Source organism: Benincasa hispida, chromosome 1 (assembly GCF_009727055.1).
Source record: "Benincasa hispida cultivar B227 chromosome 1, ASM972705v1, whole genome shotgun sequence".
NCBI classification, from domain to species: Eukaryota; Viridiplantae; Streptophyta; class Magnoliopsida; order Cucurbitales; family Cucurbitaceae; genus Benincasa; species Benincasa hispida.
In genome coordinates, this window is record NC_052349.1 from 62,978,663 (window position 1) to 63,000,152 (window position 21,490).

A 21,490-nucleotide genomic window follows, 5' to 3' on the forward strand; every position below is an offset into this window, starting at 1 on the left:
TATATTTACAATAAAATCATAATCCTATCGTTATAGCAAATGTAAGATTATGAATTGTCTTCCATTAAAATTGAAATCAAATTTAACTATTCCATCCATTTGAACCAATCCAACGTTTTGGTTAATTTAATAAAACCGACTTAATCACATATATTATCCAAATCAATCAAACCAACTTGATTTGATTGAGAGATAACTTATAATTTATTTGTTTTCCTTTTTCTTCTTAAATTATTTTGTTGTTTTTGGCATCTTATAATGTAATGCTAAAAACTAACATATTGTTTACTCATTTTTATGTGATGTTTTGGTGTTTTTGTGGGGTAAAATTGTGGAGTATGGACAAGTGCACCCACAAGGGAATAATAATAATAATGATATTATTATTATAATAATAATAATTATTATTATTAAAGGTGAAAAGTATGTCACATGTTATTATTATTATTATTATTTTCAAAAAGAAGAGAAAAATTAATCATGTAAGCTGAAACCCACCAAAACTCCCACTATAAAAGCCACTTTGACGATCACTTCAACACAACTTCTATCCGTCTACCAAATAATTAATTTCAAATCTCTCTCTCTCTCTCTCTCTCTCTCTATAAAAAAAAAATAAAAATAAATAAAAAAAACCCATTAAAAATATGAAAAAACCATCTACATTTCATCTCTTATCTCTCTTCTTTCTTCTCTTTGTCATGACAGCCACTTCCTCCACCGTCAGCGGCGTCGCTACTGCCCGGAAACTGCTCAACTTTCCTGACATGTCTTGGGGATCACCCAATGGAGGAGGAGGAGGTGGGAACCCCACTGGGGCCTATGGCTCTGCCCATGGTCCTAATTGGGACTACAATTGGGGTTGGGGTTCGAGCCCGGGGAGCGGCTGGGGTTACGGTTCCGGTTCTGGCCGCTCCCCGACTGGATTCGGGAAAGGTTATGGATATGGATATGGATATGGATCAGGATCCGGGTCAGGATTTGGATATGGAAGTGGGAGTGGTGGTGCTCATGGTGGTGGATATGGGTCCGGAAGTGGCTACGGTAATTCTGGCGGCAACGGTAGTGGTGGTGGATACGGCGGTCCAAATGGTGAAGAGTATCGGTCGCCAACGACTACAAAGGACAAAAACAGGCCGCAAGGGTAGAAAAATGTATGTAATGGTAGTATGTTATAAAGTCTAGTTATAAGGTGATAAAATGTGAGAATATGGTTAGCCCTAGCTAGCTCGCTCTAATTATAATATATATGGTTTGTAAGCTTGTTTAAAGTTTGCCCATATATGAGAGTCAGCCTTATAATCATATATTATAGTGTGTATTATATAGCTTTATAATGAGACTAATATATGTTTTCCATTTTTCATCTTTATTCTTGTTTTCTTTTCATTTGATATAAATAAATAGAAAATATACTTAATCTTGTGGAAGACAAATTAATTTGTGTATTTTAGAAATTAATATGTGAGTAGGGATTTAATCTTTCAGTTTTTCCCTTTGGGCTAATGTAAAGTATAATAATAAATTATAGGGTTATGAAATTAAAAAGGTTTACAAAAATAACATTTTAGCGTATAATATAAAATGGAAAAAACTTGGTTGCACCAATTAAAAAATATTATGTGATAATTTATTTATTTATTTTTTATTTTTTTTTATATAAAAGGGGTTGCACCTAATTCTTACTCATATAAAAAGTGATGGAGGTCGAATCTCTAATATATTATTAAAAAATAAAATGGGGAAAATATGTAAGCATAATAAGCTTATGTTTGTAGTAATAATAACACATTTTCTACCCTTCAATTAATAACTATCTTGCATTTAATTTAGGCTCACTCTCTATGAACGAAAGTTGATTATGAAACTCCTAATTAAGTTGTGTTTTTACGTATTTGAAGTATTTATATGATTAAAGTAAAGTTGTCACTCTTTAAATTCATTTTGCTTACTACTACTTTTTCTTTTACATTTTATATGGTTTTCACATTTCACTTAGTCCCTATTTAATATTTATTATCGGTTTAAAAAATTCAATCAAATAATTAAGGTCATATTTGATGACTATTTTGTTTTTGAAAATCAAGTCTATACATAATCTACCTTTTATCAATGGTTTAAAAAATCAAGTCAAAATTTAAAAACTAAAAAAAAAATAGCTTTTGAAAATTTATTTTATGTTTTTAAAATTTGGCTAATAATTCAATCATTGTATTTAGGAAAGATGCAATTCATAGTAAAAAATGGGGAGAAAATAAACTTAATTTTTAAAAACAAAAACAAAAATCAAATAGTTATTAGATGGGCCTAAACTCATATGCACCTTTTTAAAAGGTGTTATTGCAAGTATTTTTTTTTTTAATGCAGATAGTTTCTTTGAAACATTTATTTATATAGTTGAACGGTAGAATTGTTATAATGAAATATAACAAGGCTTCTACAATAAATTCTTATGCCAAAAGAAAAAAAAAATCATCTAGTTTTTACCTAGGCTACAATATGGATTTTTTTATTAAAAAAAAATCGAAAGAGTATCGAGGGAAAAGAAATTTTGGCCAATCAGATTTTGCCATGGCATCACAATAAAAGTCAATTTTATTAAATTTAGGATCAATTAAAAGTTATTGTGCCCCTAAATGAAAAAATTGGAGACAAATAAATGAGAAAAAAAATATCACGTGTCTTCTGACCATTTGATCACAACGTTCTTAGGCTTATCGAATTCAATGGTGATTAAGTCTGAACCACGGTCATAAAATTGGCTAGAAGCCCAATCGAGTCCAGAATTATAAATTGGATTGAGTTGAATAATTAAAATTGCTTGGGTTAAACCCAACCCAATTCAAGTCGATAATGGAAATTTAGATGAAAGAAAAAATTGGGATTAAGGCTAACTTTAGCTCAAGTGTAAAATTTTTGGACCCAAAAAACAGTTGGACTTAGCCCAAGTAAGGACCATGAAAACTGTAAAACTAGAGGCTTTACCCTACCAATTGGAAAAGTTTGGAAGAACCGAAGACAAAGTGCTGAAGCTCTAGAACGTTGAAAATGGGAATTATAAATTGGAAGAACTCTAAAGACCCAATTAGATCTAGAGGCTAGAATTATAAATTAGATCTAGTCGAGTAATTAAAGTTATTCGAATCTAAAATCTAACTCAATTCAAGTCATTGTGGAGATTTAGACCAAAGAAAAGTTGGACCCAGGACTTTACCCAAACCCAAATTCAATTTTTGGGCTCAAAGCCCATGTAAGACCATGAAAACTCTATAAATAGAGGCTTTATCACTCCATTTAGAAAAGATTGTTTTATGCATTTATATTTTACCAATTGATCATTATATTCATTATATCATAAAAATATAGACGTATTATAAATATTATAATATATGTACCATAGATGCTCATGATTAGTATTTTAAAAGATCATGTGTCATTCTTTCTAGAGGTGGAAACGGTTCAGTTCTATTCGGTGGTCAAATCGAATCGAATCGAATTTTCTAATATATGAAACCGAATCTTGATTTATTGGTTCAAATCGAACCAAACCGAACCACATATATGCAGTTCAATTCGTTTTCAAAATTGATTTTGGTATTTTTAAAAAATCTATGTTATTTTTTTTTTAATTAAAAATGGTTCGGTTCGGTTTTACTCTTTATATATATATATATAAAAGTTAAAAACAGTCTGGTTCGGTTTCAAATTCGGTTTTCGAAATTGAAACTGAACTGAACCAAATTAATTCGGTTTCAAAATTTCTTCAAACTGGACCAAACTGCATTTTTTGGTTTCATTGAGCTTTTGATTTGGTTCGGTTCAGTTCGATTTTTAGAAACAGTTCGATTTTTAAGGTTTGAATGGTTATCCCTAATTCTTCCATCACTCTATGTGTCATTCTACACGTATCTTATGAACACACATTATTAGTGTCCAAGTCATTCCACCCCTACTTGCTCATTTGGCTATAAATAGTGGCATTTGGTGGATATTGAAAAAACATACAGAAAATCCACTTCATATTTCCATTTTCCATATTTTCTTATTTACATAATTCCTTATATTTTGTTATTTTATTTTATTTATTATTATATTATTATTTTTTTTCATGTCTGTAGTCTCATTATACTCCTCAGTTTTACCATTGGACGAATTGTTTTAAAAGAAACCAAAAAAAAATCACAAATTATTGATAAAATTTGAACTTATCATCTCTTAGAAATTGAATGTATGCACAACTTAACTAATCATGCAAGGATGACCTATACTTTTGGTATTTGGATTGGCAACATTCATGGTGGTTGTTAGAACCCATTTCAAGGAATGTTTACTTTTTTCTATCCCTTCTCCTTTGAACTATCCAAAAAAAAAACTCACAACTAAGTTTAATTTAGTGGTCTTTCAAGAAAAATAGAACATTTATGTTTGACTATTTAACAGAGGAACATATGACGTATATCAACTAAAAACTTTCAATAGTTTATTAGATCTAACTACAGTATTAAATTTTTGTCAATGTTCATCGATATTTTTACATTTTTATTGGTTCGACATCAATATGTAGAATAAATCAATACTTTTATTATATCGTAAAAAAATTCATGAAACATAAAAAGTAAACATCATAATGTCATTAATATAAATATAATATAAATAAGTTATATGTTGTTCAAAAGTCATTAAGTGTTTATTTATTAATTTAAAATTATTTTTTTATTTTTTTAAATATTTATCGACATCCATATTTTATCAATATTTTCGTAAAAAAATTTCGTGTTCTAAGTGAAATTTAATTTTCTTTCAATTTTGGGTAAATGTACTTTAGAATGGGCCTAACCAACCAACCCAAGTTGCCCATTAACATTTTCTTGACGCTGGGCTGTCTTCCAAATAAACTCCACACTAACATTGGCCATTATTGCCCTTTTTTCCCCTCAAAATAAATAATGAGACAAATAGATTTTTTTCCCCTTTTTCATTTCCTCAAGATATTAGTTATAGGAATTTGAAGTATACATGAAAATTAAAGTCTAGTAATTTTTTTTTTCTAAAAAAATAAAAAATCACAAGAATGTGTCTTCCCAGTTGTATAAAATTAAAAGGTTTAATAATTTTATTTCGAGTATTGTATCTTATATAAGTTTTGAATAGCTTTAATTGCATTCATAAAGTTTGGATTGTATTTCTATTTAGTTCATATAAGTAACACTAGTAACATCGTATTTATATATATATATATATATATATATATCATGCTCACCCGTCTCAAAATAGATATAATATGTCACTAGTTAAAGTAGTCAATTTTAATTTTGAAATTGTATTTTCTTTTTTTTTTTTTCTTCTTTTTTGTTCTTCTCATTAATACTATCAAATTTTGATATTTGTATTTTCATTTTCTTGAATTATTTGGAGAAGAAAATGTATATAGTTAAATTTTCTCAAGGACTTTGAACAAATAAGATGATGAATAATATTTTGCGACTTAAACATGCTGTGTATTTTATTTATCCAAACCATTTTTTTTTCTATCGTTTTTATGTCATTTTCTTGTTTGAAAATTTTATGTACTTTCAATTTCATCACTATCTATTTTAATTTAGAATTGAAAAAAAAAAAAATAATTAATTTTATTTGACGTAATCGTTATAATTTGAGAGAGAAAATCGTCATTTATGATTGCATTCATAACTCTATCAAGTTAAAATTAGGAAAATTATTTTAAATGTCAAATTGTTAAAAATATTTTCCCGTATAACAAAAATACAGTGTACCAGTGATAGACATGGATAGAAATCTATCCGTGTTTAACAATGATAGATGATAGTAGTAGTAGTCTATTAGTGTATGACAATGACATTTTACTATATTTATCAATATTTTAGTTCATTTTTCTATATTTGACAACAACTATTAAAATTATTAAGAAATCATTTTCTAATAAAGAAAATAAACTTTAAATTTATACAAATTTACAAACATTTAAATTAGCACTATTAGACTAAATCAAAACAATCATTCATAAAATCAAGACAACTTATACTTACAAATCATCAAAATACAATTCTACACAACAGAGTACATAGGGGCAAAAATGTCCAACAACTACAAGGAAGGCAAATTAGGGTGATAAATAAAAAATCCCATTTGGGGAGAAGACTTTTGATTCCTTCTCTTGGCCCAAAAATCTTAAGAGTAAAATGCCACATTTACCCCTAAGAAGGTTTACAACTCACCTAAATAACTTCCTATTTTGATGGATTTCTTAGTATCACTTTCAAATCTAAAATAGTTAAAAATCACTTTTGTAATTTTTAAAATCACCATAGAACATGCTTTTAATCCCTCAAAATCAATATGATGAAATGAAAATTGTATTTAAAAGTGTAAAATTGAATATCAAATTTATTTTGAGTGATTAAAAGTATGTTTCAACGTAATTTTAAAAAAGACAAAAATGATTTTAACGATTTTAAAATGAAGTTAAACAGTCAAATTGTTTTTTAAGAGAAGTTTCTTCATCAGTGAAGGAATGATGGATTTGAAGTTTGGGTTGTGTTGTTAAGAGCATTTCAGATTGGAGATAAGAGCAATAAATATGAAATGTATTTGGTGAGACATTTAATTGAAATCTCAAACCAAATAAGAAATCCAATTCAAGAAGGTTCATCTCCATGGTGCTTATTCCACCCACTTTGGCATAGTAGGCATTATTGTAATACCTGGAAAAAAAAAAACCCAAAAGAATTAATAACCCATCCATTTCTAAAATTTATGAAATTAATTAATAAACTCAATAAATGATTATTTTATAAAATAATATATAAATTTTGAACCGAAAGTTGAATGAAATAACATGATACTGATTAAGTATAGTCTATTCTTCTTATGTTAGCTTTCTTTTATTATATAGTAGATAAGTAACAATTCAGTTGTTTCTTTAAAAAAAAAAAAGGTTGCTTACCATGTGACGAATTTAATTCGATAACTAGTGTGTTAAATAAAAACAGATGTAGCTTAAGTTTTTTTCTTAAAGAGAAGGAAAAAAAAATTAGTACTAAAATAGTAACTACTACATCTTTTAATTATTTGACATGTCATCAAATGATATATGTACTTATTATTCATTTATTTTGCGAACGTTGTACAATTCTTAAAGTTTACTTTTGTGAGAATCATTGAATGGAAAATTTTCACATTACTAGAAATTTTCCAAAGAATAAGAAAAACAATGATGAAAGTCATAATCTTCCATAATTTACTCTTTTGTGTCAGTGATAGAAATCATTATTTAATGAAACTGTCACAATGTAGAAATTGCTTAATAAACTGATAGATACATATTCAAACTATGCATATGTATAGTAACTATAGATACAAATTCGAAGTAGTTTTATAAAATTACCAACCACATGCTACAATCTGTGAATAATTTTCACCGCAAAGTTGAAAAAAACAAAAATCTATACGTTACGAGGATAGATTTAATCGAAACACGAGATGAAACAAAAATGAAAAGGAAAGATGGAAGAAGAAGAAGGAGAAGGGAATTTAGAAAATTGGAAAGAATTAAAAGGAAAAAGGAAAAAAGATGAAGAAAGAGGCTTACAAGTCATCCAAGAACTTGGCAGAGAGAAGAACACTTGTAATGAGAAGCCTATGAACATTGAAGGAATCAATGGAGAAAGAAGGTTGATTATGAAGAAAGCGATGAAGATAAACATAAGCCACAACAAAGCAACTTGGGCTACAATTAGCATACTTAAAAATCCTCTCCAAGTAGCTCTTAATGGAAATACTTGGCCTTGATAACCCATAAAACCCTGAAACAATTTTGGTATCATCTAATTCTCTTGTCCTCCTCTTCTGGTCGTTGGACTCTGAAACTCTCTCTAAAATAGATGACATCAAGCTTATAACTTTGGGAATTCCAGCCATTTCTCGTTCTAGTTCTGCCATTGTTGGACCTTTGATTTTCCCTTGAGCTCTTTGAATGTGCTTTCACTCTCGTTTTTATTTGGTTGGTAGGCATTGCCATTGCAGCTGGCTGTGGGTCGATCCATCAGTACAACTCATTTTCTACCTTTTTGCTTTTCTTTGCATTTTTGTTTTCATACTCTTTTTTTTTTTTTTTTTTTTTTGGGTACATGTACAGATGCAAAAGGAGTTTCGATTATTCCTCCGTTAATATTGCTGACTTATACTTATTTTGATTTTTGGCTTTTTTTTCTCTTTATTATTATTGCTTGTATTTGTGAATTTTAAATTCATAAATCACTTTTAATCCATAAGCTTTCAATTTTGTAAGAGTATCTGAATTTTACTATATAACAATTTAGTTTTTGTATTTTAAAATTTATAACAATCTAGTCTCTGTTTAATTAGTATTTAGATTTAATAAGTTTTCTATCTAAATAAATCGATAGACTAATTACACTCAATGTTTTTAGAAAAAGTCTACATCATAAAATAATAAAAATTGATATCTAATTTTGGGATATTAAGATTACAGTGAAGAAAAGATTAAAAAAAGATTTTTTTTTTATTGATTTTTTCTATTCATCTATTATTAAGTTTTTGACACATATTTACTTTAAAGAAATAAAGATGTTTCTCATTTTTTTGGGAAAAAAAACTATTTTTGTCCCTAAATTTTGGGTCTAGTTTTTATTTAATTCCTAGACTTCAAAATGTTACACGTTTAATCCTTAAATTTTGAGTTTGGTTTTAATTTAGTCCTCATGTTTCAAAATGCTACAATTACTCTTGACATTTGAATTTGCTTTAATTTGGTTACTATGTCTCAATGTTTACACTTTTAACCTCAATTTTTCACTAAATACTCACTTTTCGTCTTTTAGAGTTAATTTATATTAATAAACTAAAAATCATTACAAGAATTAAACTTTTAAAATTAAATTTAAAATTTCACTTCTAATTCTTTTTAACTAATCAATAAAAATTAACGTCAATGATTGAAAGTAAATATTTAATGAAAATATGAGGTTAAAAATGTAAAATCTTGAAATTCATGGATTAAATTGAAGTGAAATTCAAATTTCAAGATTAAAATTGTAACATTTTGAAACTTAGGGACTAAATTGAAACAAAACTCAAAATTTAGACTAAATGTGTAACATTTTAAAACTTAGAGATCAAATAGAAACTAGAGCTAAAACCTAGGGACCAAAAACGAATTTTCTTTTATTATTATTATTATTTGTAAACAATTTAGTGCTGAATCAAGCAAGCAAGAAAAAGTAATAAGATACTATTAGAGAATTTGTTCAAACTATATAATAGACCTAAAATGTTATATGATTTTCACTTACTCCGCGAAGATTAATCTTATTTTAATTATATCTCAAATTAATTTTTTTAATTAAAGAAAATGAACGATGGTATAGTAATTAATGGAAATACAAAATAGAATAATTAATTCACCAAAAAAACAAAGAAAAATAATAATTACGAAACAACAGTTTTTTTTTTTTTTTTTGCCAAGCTAAGAAGCAATGTCACATGGTTAATGCTTTAGATCTAGATCAAGCTATGAAGAAATTTAGTGAATTTTATTTCTTCCTAAAATAATTTTTTTTTAAGAAAAAAAAATGGTCCCATAAAAATATAGTATTAGTTATAGGGTCCCAATCACTCCATTTCTTTTATTCTAACAAGCAAAGGTGAATTGAAGACATAGGCCACCTTCCATCTCTCTTCTCCATTTTTAATTACTGCAAATTTTCTAGGTACCCATGGGTAAAAGAGTAATTCTCATCCTTTATATTTATTTGGTAACTATATAGGGGTTGTTTGGGGGCCATTATCTTATCTCACCGATTTTAATTGTTTGTGGGCCCATTTTCGAAACATGTTTCGTATCTCATCGTCATTTTCCTTCCGTGTATCATATATTATCTCAATACTTGAACATACTCGATCAGAACTCTCCAGACATCAGAACTCTTCCAACATCAGAACTCTCCACATCCTATAACATCTCAATGCCCCAAACAGCCCCAAATAACAAACCTTCTCGTCATAGAGCTATGAAATATGCTTATCTCATTTTTGGATAGATAAAAAAAAAATTATATTTTCGTCAAAGCAAATTTGACTCAGTGGTATTAGTATGACTCTATCGTAGAAGTCAGAGGTTCAATCTGTCACCTCGTAATTATACTAAAAAAATAATCATATTTTCAATTAAGTTTAAAATTTATAAGGGTGACACAATTTAATCATAGAATAACAAAATAAACACTCATGAATCAGAAGGTCCCGTTGGGTAACAATTTCGTTTTTTGTTTTAAAAAATTAAGCTTATTTCTTCCCAATTTCTTATCAAGATTTGCATTTTTCTTGAATTCTTAACCAAATTTCAAAAACAAAAATAAGTTTTCAAAAACTTTTTTTTTTAGTTTTTAAATTTTGACTCGGTATTTTAAAACATTGGTAAATAATAAAAAACAAAGTAAGAAATTTAGAATTGGAATGAGTGTTTATAAATATAATTTTCAAAAGCAAAAACAAAAAATCAATGTTTATCAAACAGAGCCAAAGTGATTAATATTATTATGAAGTTTCATTTGAGTGTGACGTTCAATGTGAGGATAATCGATATATTTGTTAAGACATATATTTTCAATTAAGAAATGAAAGATTCAAATATTAGAAAAAGATGATAATTTTATAATAAATTTCTCTGTGTATATATTATTTATGATTAATTAAGATACAACATCGATCCATTAGAAAACTCAAGTGTAGATTTTAGTAATATGATTTGGCCAACCATGAAACCAAACCATACCGTAATTTCTTGGTTTCTTGAAGACATGGGAAAACTAAATGTGCACTTTTTACTTGAGCTTATAATCTCAACAAAGTTTATTTTTAATGTTTGTTAAGACATTAAAAATTATTGAAATTTTGGTTAAAATATAATATTTTTAGTTTATAGGCATGTTTTAATTTTTCAAATTTTCTTTTGAAGCAACTTCCTATTTCCTCGTTATTTCATCTTTTGTTTTCTGTTTTTTGAAAATTAAATCTATTTATTTATCGTTCCTTACCATGATTTGTATCTTTATTATATTTAATGGTTGAATTCTTAGATAAATTCGAAAAATAAAAATAACTTTTTTAAAACTACTATTTTTTAGTTTTTAAAATTTGTGTTTGGTTTTTTAAATCATTAGTAAAATATAGATAACAAGGAAACTATTTTGGAAGTAGAAGTAATGTCTATAAACTTAATTTTCAAAAACAAAAAACCAAAAATCAAATGATTATCGAACCCTACCTTAATTTTTCAATTTAATTTTAGATTTTTCAAATTTTCATTACAGATTGGACTTTATGCTTTAAATTAAAACTTACAACACATCATGACATGATTAAGGAGTAACAGAAAATAAAAATTTTAAAAAGGAGCAATAATGGTGGTTAAGTTTCCTTAAACTTCTTCTAGACTGCATTCATAAATATTAAATAACTTATAAACATAAAATTTATATTGATTCTCACTAATGATGATGATTAAGTCTAGGAAAAGAAATTGTGTTACTAGATTTTTATCTAATTTTTATTTAGACTCTAAGTTTTAAATGTTACTTTTTAGTCTTTAAATTTTGTATTTGCTCTCACTTTAATCAATAAATTTTAAAATGTTAAATTTTGAGTTTGTACAAACCCTATTCCCTCACTTTGATGAACTTTTCCTTATTTTTTGGAAGAATAAAACTAATGGTGAGAACTCTCAAGTTCCTATTGACCAGGCATTAGAAATGGCAAAAAATATGAATAATTCCAAATTGGAATTAGAGGATAATGAGCAGCCAGAAGATCAACCGTTTGAGAACATATCGATTGTTGACGGCATAGATGAGCTTTTCTCAGAGACACCTACCAATAGACATTTCGGACACAACAACATTTCGATAGAAAACAAGAAAAAGAGGAATAATTCCAATCTTAGTTTCTCAACATAGTCCTAACAACAATGGACGTCCAAAAAAACTCAAACGGAAAAGCTTGTATCATGGGAAAAACAGAAATCTGAGCTGGAAGTTGATATACGAAAGGACATCGTCGAGCAGATCTACCAAATACCCCTAACATCCTATATCATCTTTGTACCCTCAAACACAAACATCTGAACTCAAACAAAACAACTCTACACCCCCGAACACAGACATATGAACTCTATAGACATACGAATTCTTCAGATATATGAACTTTATACATCATATATCAACTCAGTATCCCAAACAGTCTCTGAAATTTGATTTTTGTTTCAATTTAGTCAATGAGTTTCAAGATTTATATTTTTAATTTTCAATTTTTACTAAATACTCGCTTATAGTATTAAGTGTTAATGTCTATTTATTGATCTCAAAGAATTTATTAATAAAATTTCACTATTTTCATGTCACAAAAAAATAAATTTTAAATTTTTCCATACCTAAGACTAGAATGAATATTTAGTAAAAAAATGAGGTTAAAAGTGTAACTCTTGAATCAAATTAAAATAAAATTCAAACTCAAGGGTAAAATTATGATATTTTAAAATCTAATGACCAAATTGAAATCAAAATCAAAATTTAAAGGTTAAAAGTGCAATATTTTAAAATCTATAGACCAAAAAGAAATTAGACAAAAATCTAAAATTCAAAATAATTTTTTCCCCTTTTTAAGTTTGATTTTTCTTATTTTCTAGTGCATTCATAAATAACTTATGGAACCCTCTGTGGTTGTTCTCCGACATGCCTGCCACGAATGGTCATCTCATACTTCACCTCAATCGACCGCTCTTATACTGCCACGTGTCATTTTCTTCCATTTCGATTTATATATCTTTTCCTTTTCATTTATATATATATACACACACACTAATCTCTCAATAATATTATAAAATTAGACATTTTTATAAGATTGAGATCAATATTTTTATCGATATTGATATTTCAAAATAGACTCTCCAATAAAATCAATCGTATTTTTCTAATAGTTGAAAATCAAATTTCTAACATCCAATCGTATTGAAATGGATGTATTTGACTGTTCCTTCCATTGTATTCCATTTGAGTCTTTATACTAAATATTTGAAAGTATAGTGTTTGAAAAATCACTTGATTTTTCTAAAAAAGAAAAAAAATCACTTAATTTAGAAATATAGGTGGAGGCCGACAATTAGAAAAGTGGGGAAATGAACCGACGACGTGTCGGCCGCGATACTTGTGCTTCACACGTTCCAAAGATGTGGGGAGGGGATGCTCTCTACATTACTTTCAATAATAAATCATTTAATAATAACAAATAAATAATAATAATATACTTGGTTGGTATTTTTTTATTCCTTTTTTTTTTTTCAAGTTAATTGGTTCACCACCGACAGTCTTGCCTTAAATCTTTTCATATAATAATAATAATAATAATCTTACGCTATTTGTATGTATACATAATTTTAATGTTCTTTTTAGAAAAAAGGTCAAATTATAAATTCAATCACGTGAATAGTTTTCCTTCCTATATTTTAAGTTTAGTTTTTATTTGTTCACTCCATTTCAAAATTTTACACTTTGAATCTTTAAATTTTGAGTTTGATTTCAATTTAATTCATAGGTTTCAAATGTTATAATTTTATCATTGAAGTTTGAATTTCATTTTGGTTTCTTTTCTATATTTCAAAATTTATACTTTTAACACGATTTTTACTAAATATTCATTTTTAATCTTCAATATTAATGTCTATTAATTGATTTATAATAATTAAAATTAATTAAGTTTCATTTTGTCACAATTAATGCCAAGATTGAAAGTGAAGATTTGAAAAATTAAAGTTAAAAATATAAATCTTGAAATCTAGAGATCAAATTGAAACAAACTTCAAAATTTAAGGATTAAAATTTTAATAATTAGAAACTTAGAGACTAAATTCAAATTAAATTTAAACTGTAAGGTCTAAAAGTATAACATTTAGGGCTTGTTTGGTAGAGAATTTGAAAATAATGAATTCAATGAAAATCGAGTATGTTTCATGTTTTTAGATATGTGTTTGGTAGCAAATTCAGAAATTGAATTCTAATTTAAATAATTATTTAAAATGTGTTTAATACTATATATTTATAAATCATAAAATTAATTGTAGTTACCTACTAATATTTAGTTGAGAATAAATTATTATTAATTTATTTTTAATACGATCTATGTTTTAAAAAGGTATATAAGTATTATTTTATAATATTATATAACTTAAAATACATTACATAATCACATTATATCTTTTTAAAACTTGAATTGAGTTTAAAACCTAACATGTCTTATTTCAAAATGTTTTTATCTTTATTTAAAATTTAAAATTCAAAATCTGATACAATGAAAACATAAAAATATTATTTCAAAATTTGCACTGCTTGGATCACATAATCTGAAAACAGTTTTGAAAAAAAAAATTCAAATTATCTACCAAACACACATTTTTCCTACCAAAAACCTGGAGCTAAATTGAAATCAAACAAAGTCTTAGGACTAAAAAGTATAACATTTTAAAATGTAAGGATCAAAATGGTATTTTTCTCTTTTTTATCATTATACTTTGAAGATTATATTTATTTAATCTATTAACTTTAAAAAGATCCATTATTCCCTTAAACTCTGGACTGTGCTTGATTTAACACTTTTATGGCATAATATGACAGCATAATAAGACAAACAATAACACTAATTAATGAACATGTTACTTGATCATTGTATTTTTTGACTATTTATAGTAGTGACAATATGAGATACTCCAAAAGAAATCGAAATTTTTCAATATGGAACTCTTGAAATATATCGTGTGAGAACATTTTGTAATTGGATCTTAGTGTGTGAGATATGACTATAATTTTTGTTTAAAAAAATAAAATAATTAAAATAAATATAGAATATAACATAACATCACAAATATAAGAATGAGAGTTCAAACATTAGTTTAGCATTCAAGTCGTCTCAACTACTTAAAAGATTATAAATTTGAATCTCTCATCCTACGTGTGAGGCAATATTACAGGAAAAAAAAATTAAAACTTGAATTAGTAAAAAAAATGAGATTTCGAAAGAAATAAAAACTTTTAATCACCATCAAATAAAATTCTCAACAATAAAGGTAATATTGTATAAAATTCTTCGATGATATTAATTAAAAATGTCACTTTATCCTGAATGTTCTACGTCGAATAGAAATAGAAATCTCTGTTTAAGACAAAGATTAAGAGAAATTCTTTTCGTTGCACTATATAAACTTAGACTAAAGTAATTTTATTTATTTTTTAATCAAAAGTTTTAAAATATTTTCCTTTCCATGAGAAATTCTCATGGTAAATTAATCCTTCAAATGAGAGCTCCTTCCAAAGGGAAAACAAAGTAACAGAGAATAATTCTCAATGAGAATCAATTATTGTCTTGAAGAACAAAATGCAATATGTCAGAAGTTCCCAGAAGAATTAAAGAGGAAAAGAAAACATGTGGACTAAAGTTTTCCTTGTGTGAATTCACAACAAATAATTTGGCTTCATTTGAGTGGTGGGTATTGACACACCAAACATCTTAGAGATGCTATCCCAATTCTTTTGTCACTGTCATAAGATATTTGACTGTTTCTCCCTATTTGAACATAAAGCAATACAACAATACCTCCCATGATAGAATAATAAGAAGAAAAGTGGTGCAATAAACAATTGCAAATATCAATAACAATGTCTAAAAGGTAACCATTATTCTTTCTGAGAATTGAAAGATGCTAATCCAGTTTAAGATAAAAGGTAGAATTCAAAAGCAAAAGCAACATGGATTGAAGTTCAAATTCATTTTTCACTTACTCTATAACTTCGGATGGCCTAATGCCCTGGTTTTACTGTCATAAAAAATGTTCTCACATATTCTACGACCCAACATAGAAAGGGCCGGAAAGAGAAGGGTTCTTTTTCCAAGTGATGTGGGCTCTATAGCTCGGAGGATTAGAACACGGATCGAGTCACAATATTTGTAATTTGAATAACAAATACAATCAAGACACACATGATTATGAATAACAAGTTTGAAATGTGATGGTGATGGAGATAGAGTAGAACATGTAGCTAAGAAGATTGAAGCATGTGACAACAAACTAAGCTATAAATGGTTTGAATTGCAAATCCAGTGGACGTAAAGCATGGACTAAAAGCTCAAAGAATCAAAGCTTATGACCACAAAATAAGATATTAAAAGTTTGAATCTTCCATAGCAAAAATTTGCTCTTATACATAAGACATCGTCTATGACTTTTGACCTTTACTTTGTATGAGGATTTTAACTGTGCATGGTAAGAACCTAAACATAAAAATGACATCATGGTTAGACTTAGATCTACAAACCCTTTGCACCATATCTTTAAAAATAATATGACATCATGCACTTTGAAAATACACTTCTATGAATTTGCTTTTAAACTCGAAAAAAGTATCACACTTGGAGAGAGATAACAACAAAAATTGTACATTTTATCCCTTTTTTTTTATATATATATATCCATGAGTGTCCGGATTAACTTCAATATTTTGGTGTCAAGGAAACTTGTAGGATATTAAATCCTTAGGTAAATAAGGACCATGAATTGAACCCATGATCTTTTAGTCATTTATCAAGAGGATGTTCCCTTATTTATCACTAGGCCAACCCATGATGATTTACGTTTTTCCCATGTTATAATTAATATCTAATGATCTATTGCCACTTTCCAAAACAAACAATAACTAAACCTTCAGCAGACCCGAGCAAAAGCCAGACTTTCCAATCCAGAAAACCATAACCAGCACTATAGTGGACCAATTCATCTAGCTTCCAAGAATTTTTTACCAAGAGATCGAGGGAAAGCATCCTTGCAACTACGCATTCACTTATTGTTAAAGCCAAACCAATTACAGAGAGATAGATACATTCGGGATTCTTATTAAAAGTATGTCTGATAGAGCTTGTCTAATCTAGTCATAACTGCATACAGAATACTATAATCTTGAAGCTGGAAACCAATATTACCTGCTAAAGACCAACTTAACTAACCATAGCATCGGATTGGGTCATTGCAGCCTTTAGCAGCAGATTGCTTGAAGCCAAACCGGCCCCCTTTCTCAAGATATTGCTGATGATATTCCTCCGCTCGGTAGAATTTCTTGGCAGGAAGAATCTCAGTCACGATCTTCCTGTTTAATAACTTCTGGTGGCGTTCCATTGACTCTCGAGCAGCTTTCTCTTGTTCAGGATTGTAGAAGTATATGCCAGATCTGTATTGTGTTCCTACATCATTTCCCTGTCAATCCAAAGATTATGGTTACAATTACTTGCATTTAGGGAAGGGGGTGAATAGAAAAGACTCATATGCAAAACAATGACAAGTTATCTCAGTGCTAAACATCATGTATGATACATCTTTTGGTACAAGAAATAAGACAAGTAGCTCAAACTAGAGAATGGTCTTTAAAAGAGAAGAAACAGCAATAATATATTTAGCTTTATTGTAATCTTTGAAAATACTTCTTTCCCTAAATTGGTTGGAAGAAGATAAGCAAGTAATTTGAGATGCTAGTCAAGTAGGGTCCAGATCCCCTGAAATCACTGATTCAAAGCTTGAAGACTTTTGTATTTCTTTCTAATCCAATATTCCATAAAAGAAGAATAGAAGTGAGCCTACCCAAGAAATCTTCCCCCGTCAAGGGAAGGAGAATACAAAAAGACTTCTCCAATCATAAGAGAATTACGTCTCTTAACCAAAGAATGTGAATCAAAGCCTTAAACTCTCTGTGTGCATGTGCATGTGAACACGTCACTACAAGTCCATGACCAAGAACTAAATTGGGAAACCTTTGGATAAAGTATATGGTTGTATATGGTGTTTATTCTTCCAAGCAAAACAAGCCACAAGAAGAACTCAACTTTCTTTACAATTTCACATTTGACCCCCAGCCCCAATAAACAACCAACGAACAGAAAGGGAATCGATATACATTTTTCATGGACCAAAGCATATCAAGACAATGAAAATGCAACCGAAGGAAACCATGTCAATCAACTGGTCATAAAAATGCACAAGTTGCATCCCCAACTGATAATTACATATATGATAAAACAAGGAAAACATTGAGAAATAGCTTTCTAAAGATTCACAGAAGTGCCATTTAAAATACATGGGAGCTCCGACTATTGGGATGATATCCATACTAAAAAGAAATCATTTCATTTTCTTACTAAAAACAATCGTATATCATTTCAAGAAGCATCAAGTTCCAAAAAGAAGGTGCTGCAGCTACTCAGTCAAAAAAGCAACATTCTTCCTAGTTAAATTCTCGACCCTCAAAAAGTTCAATGGGAAAATGCTACAGCCAATTGGTCAAAAGAGCAACACTCTTCCTAGTTAAATTCTGAATCTCAAAAAGTTTAAAGGAAAATGCTACAGACAATCGGTGAAAATAGCATTCTTCTTGGCTAAATTCTCAACCCCCCTCAAATCACCATCATCAAATGCTCTAAATCTACCCTTATTCTTAAAACCAACACACACATGGATAAGAAAGTTAGTATATAAACAAAAGCACCCTCTTGTGAAATCAAGAGGTTTCTCTTTCTCCTTTGCCAATTTCATTTCTTCAATAAAAACTTATGTTCCAATTGAAGAAGCACAATGCAAGGCGAGTGTGGCAACGGAGACATAAACTAGCATATCAATGTGGGTGACAATCAGCAGTTTTCATTTAACTCAAGCAATATACAGCGAGCATGCATCTTTGAGAAATGTTTAGAACTGCCAGCCATCCTACTTTACATAAGCTTAACATTTCTTAATCATACTCCCACGTGTAAATGCTATTAAAATAGTCATCCTTCAACTCCATTCACATTATTCACCGCCAGGAAACACCATACAAATACATGAGCCATTAATTGTAGCAAAGCAGAAAGAAAATTTTGCAACTCAGTATGGCCATGAAAGTACAATACTGTAAGTGAAAAAAAAAATGTACAAAAACAAAATATTCCTTCATGAGCTTCTCTAACGCAGTGCCTGTTTGTCCTCTACGTTACTATTATATTTTTCATAAACAAGGATAAGCTTTGCTTTTCTCCTGAGTCATGAACCAAACAACACATAAGGATTGACCAGTCCAAGTAATCAAACAATCCACGACCGAGAAATTGAACTCAAATATGATATTTGTAAACAACCAAGCTTCAATTCTAAAAAGAATATTGAAATCTTAATACAATATCTCAGGAACTTCAAGAATCCCAAAAGAACTACCCAAACAAAGGTTAACCAGTAGAAATTCCAAACGAAATCCAAAGAATTGAGGCAAGAACCATAAAACATCATAAAAACTGGTTAAAAAAACTCAACCAACCTGGCGATTAACAGTAGTGGGATCATGTCGAGCCCAAAACGCATCAAGAAGAGACTCGTAAGTGCATTCTTTAGGATCATACTGAACCCGAACAACCTCAGAGTGATAGGTCTGCCCTGTACAAACATCTTCATAAGTCGGATTATGAATATGGCCTTGAGAGTAACCGACCTCTGTTTTGGTCACACCCGGCACTCTCTGAAACCCCAATTCGACGCCCCAAAAGCAGCCAGCCCCAAATTGGGCAAACTGCTGGCCAGGCGCCGGAATGTCATCGTCGGGACCCTGGGCAATCGCGGACAACTCCGGCGAGGCCTCGGAGGATCTGGAGCCGAATCCAAGCTTGTTCCAGAGATTCATGGAAGGCGATTTTGAAGAAATGGGTCTGAGGGTTTTGGGGAACGGAGAGATGGGTTTGATTGAAAAATTGGATTGAGAGAAAGGTTTGGAGAAATTGAGAGTGGGTTTTGAGAGAGAAGAGGAAATGAGAAGAAGCAGAGGAGGAGTTGGAGGAGAAGAAGAAGAAGAAGAAGAAGAGGGTAAGGCTAAGTTTTTGAGCATTGTGGAAAGAAAAAAAGGATGGGACGGAGACGTGTTGGAATATAATATCTTGTTCCACAAGGGATCAATCTCACTTCAGAATTTCCTATGAATTGCCATCGCCATTCTGAGGGAGCTTCCTTTTCTTTTATTTCTTGCTAACTTTTTTTTTTTTCAATTTTCTATAGAAATTCGAGTGTTTTCTCACAATTTTATTACCAGAGAAATTAGGGGAAAATAAATCTAAATTTTAAAAATAGAAAGCTATAATGGAAATTGTTATCCAATGGATCTTATATTTTATTTTACTTTTAAATTTTTTTATTTTATTGGTTGGTAATTCTGGAAGAATCATGGTCAAATCATTTCGCCTTGCATATTCGCGTTTGTTTTACGGTAATGTAAGATACTCAAGCATTCGAAGATTTTCAAGTATTCTAGGATGCTCTTGTGGAAGGAATCTCGAGAGTTTTAGATGTTATTCTAAAAGTTTTCTTGATTCTCATGAGGATATCCTCTTTTTACCTTTTTCACTCTCTTCTTTCATACATACATAAATATCACTCTCCTTTATTTTCATTGTTTTTATTTTTTTTAAAGAAAGATATTCAAATTTACATTTAAATTAATATTTATTTTTATAAAAATCTTAAATTGATATATATTATTTTGTTGAGACAAATAACAAATGAAATAATAGAACTNTAATTAATAGTCTAAGGTATTCTTGGAACATTATCTAAATTTAATATATTTCAAAATAAAAATCCTACAAAACAAACACAATTAACCAAATATTTCTAGGTATCTTAAAAAATATTCCTACAAATAAACAGGTTTATTTAAAGATGTCAGACATTTATAGTTTCAAACATATATAATTTCGAGCAAATAACAATTTTTATTATCTACTTTCCTAACAACACAAATGCCCCTTGAGTTATGATTGGGCTGTAGGATAGTTGGGATAAGAGGATAGATTAGCATATTGTAAGCATTATCATTAATGAATGTTAAAAATTATTTTAAACTACAAGTTTAGTGTACAAATTTAGGTTATTGTTATTTTAAAAATGTTAAGTAGGTCTTAAACTTTCTTTTTTTATTTTTTTATTTTATTTTTTTTGTCTCAAGTGACCTTTAATCCTTTATTTCTCATCCAAATCTTGTGAATTTGCTAAGTATTATTTACATCGTAAAATATAATCAAATCATCATTAACAAATTAGCATTCATCTAATAGTTTGAGGATGAAATTGAAGAATATTATGAGTGATAGACTACTCTAGAATGGTGCATTTATCTTGATTATTCGTAAGTCTATAAACAATCTATTTTAGCTTATGAAGCTAGTTTAGAAAAACAAAACATCGTGAAACAACTTAACATTGCTCGGACAAATCTAAGTAGCTTGTCTCTTAAAATCATTCTAATCGACAAATTTCTCCTTGACTTAAAATGTGTTTGGAATATATTTTCAAGTATTTAATTTAAAAAATAAATCATGGTGAAAGAAATTTGAGTGTTTGACAACC

General features: G+C 28.8%; 3 protein-coding genes across 3 annotated transcripts; 1 reads left to right on the forward strand and 2 right to left on the reverse strand.

Moving 5' to 3' along the window:
- Positions 1-547: 547 nt before the first annotated feature.
- Positions 548-1,372, forward strand: LOC120086677 (glycine-rich cell wall structural protein 2-like). Its single transcript, XM_039043436.1, has one exon. It carries the CDS (start codon positions 648-650, stop codon positions 1,146-1,148), a length of 501 nt encoding a protein of 166 aa, XP_038899364.1. The 5' UTR covers positions 548-647; the 3' UTR covers positions 1,149-1,372.
- A 4,624-nt stretch (positions 1,373-5,996) lies between these two features.
- Positions 5,997-8,153, reverse strand: LOC120087768 (cyclin-U4-1-like). The gene is made up of 2 exons (XM_039044663.1): positions 7,610-8,153; positions 5,997-6,722 (listed from the first exon to the last, which is right to left on the reverse strand). The coding sequence occupies exons 1-2, from the start codon at positions 7,957-7,959 to the stop codon at positions 6,473-6,475; spliced, it is 600 nt and encodes a 199-aa protein (XP_038900591.1). The 5' UTR covers positions 7,960-8,153; the 3' UTR covers positions 5,997-6,472.
- An 8,704-nt stretch (positions 8,154-16,857) lies between these two features.
- Positions 16,858-20,097, reverse strand: LOC120088708 (peptide methionine sulfoxide reductase A1-like). The gene is made up of 2 exons (XM_039046135.1): positions 19,416-20,097; positions 16,858-17,329 (listed from the first exon to the last, which is right to left on the reverse strand). Exons 1-2 carry the CDS (start codon positions 19,974-19,976, stop codon positions 17,078-17,080), a joined length of 813 nt encoding a protein of 270 aa, XP_038902063.1. The 5' UTR covers positions 19,977-20,097; the 3' UTR covers positions 16,858-17,077.
- Positions 20,098-21,490: the final 1,393 nt, after the last annotated feature.

Excerpts from the sequence above, each read along its gene's own strand:
- LOC120086677 (XM_039043436.1), top strand. The coding sequence starts at position 648 with ATGAAAAAACCATCTACATTTCATCTCTTATCTCTCTTCTTTCTTCTC.
- LOC120087768 (XM_039044663.1), bottom strand. The coding sequence starts at position 7,959 with ATGGCAGAACTAGAACGAGAAATGGCTGGAATTCCCAAAGTTATAAGC. Across the intron at positions 6,723-7,609 it reads GCCAAGTTCTTGGATGACTT|GTATTACAATAATGCCTACT; the intron begins GTAAGCCTCTTT and ends TTTTTTTTCCAG.
- LOC120088708 (XM_039046135.1), bottom strand. The coding sequence starts at position 19,976 with ATGCTCAAAAACTTAGCCTTACCCTCTTCTTCTTCTTCTTCTTCTTCT. Across the intron at positions 17,330-19,415 it reads CCACTACTGTTAATCGCCAG|GGAAATGATGTAGGAACACA; the intron begins GTTGGTTGAGTT and ends TTGGATTGACAG.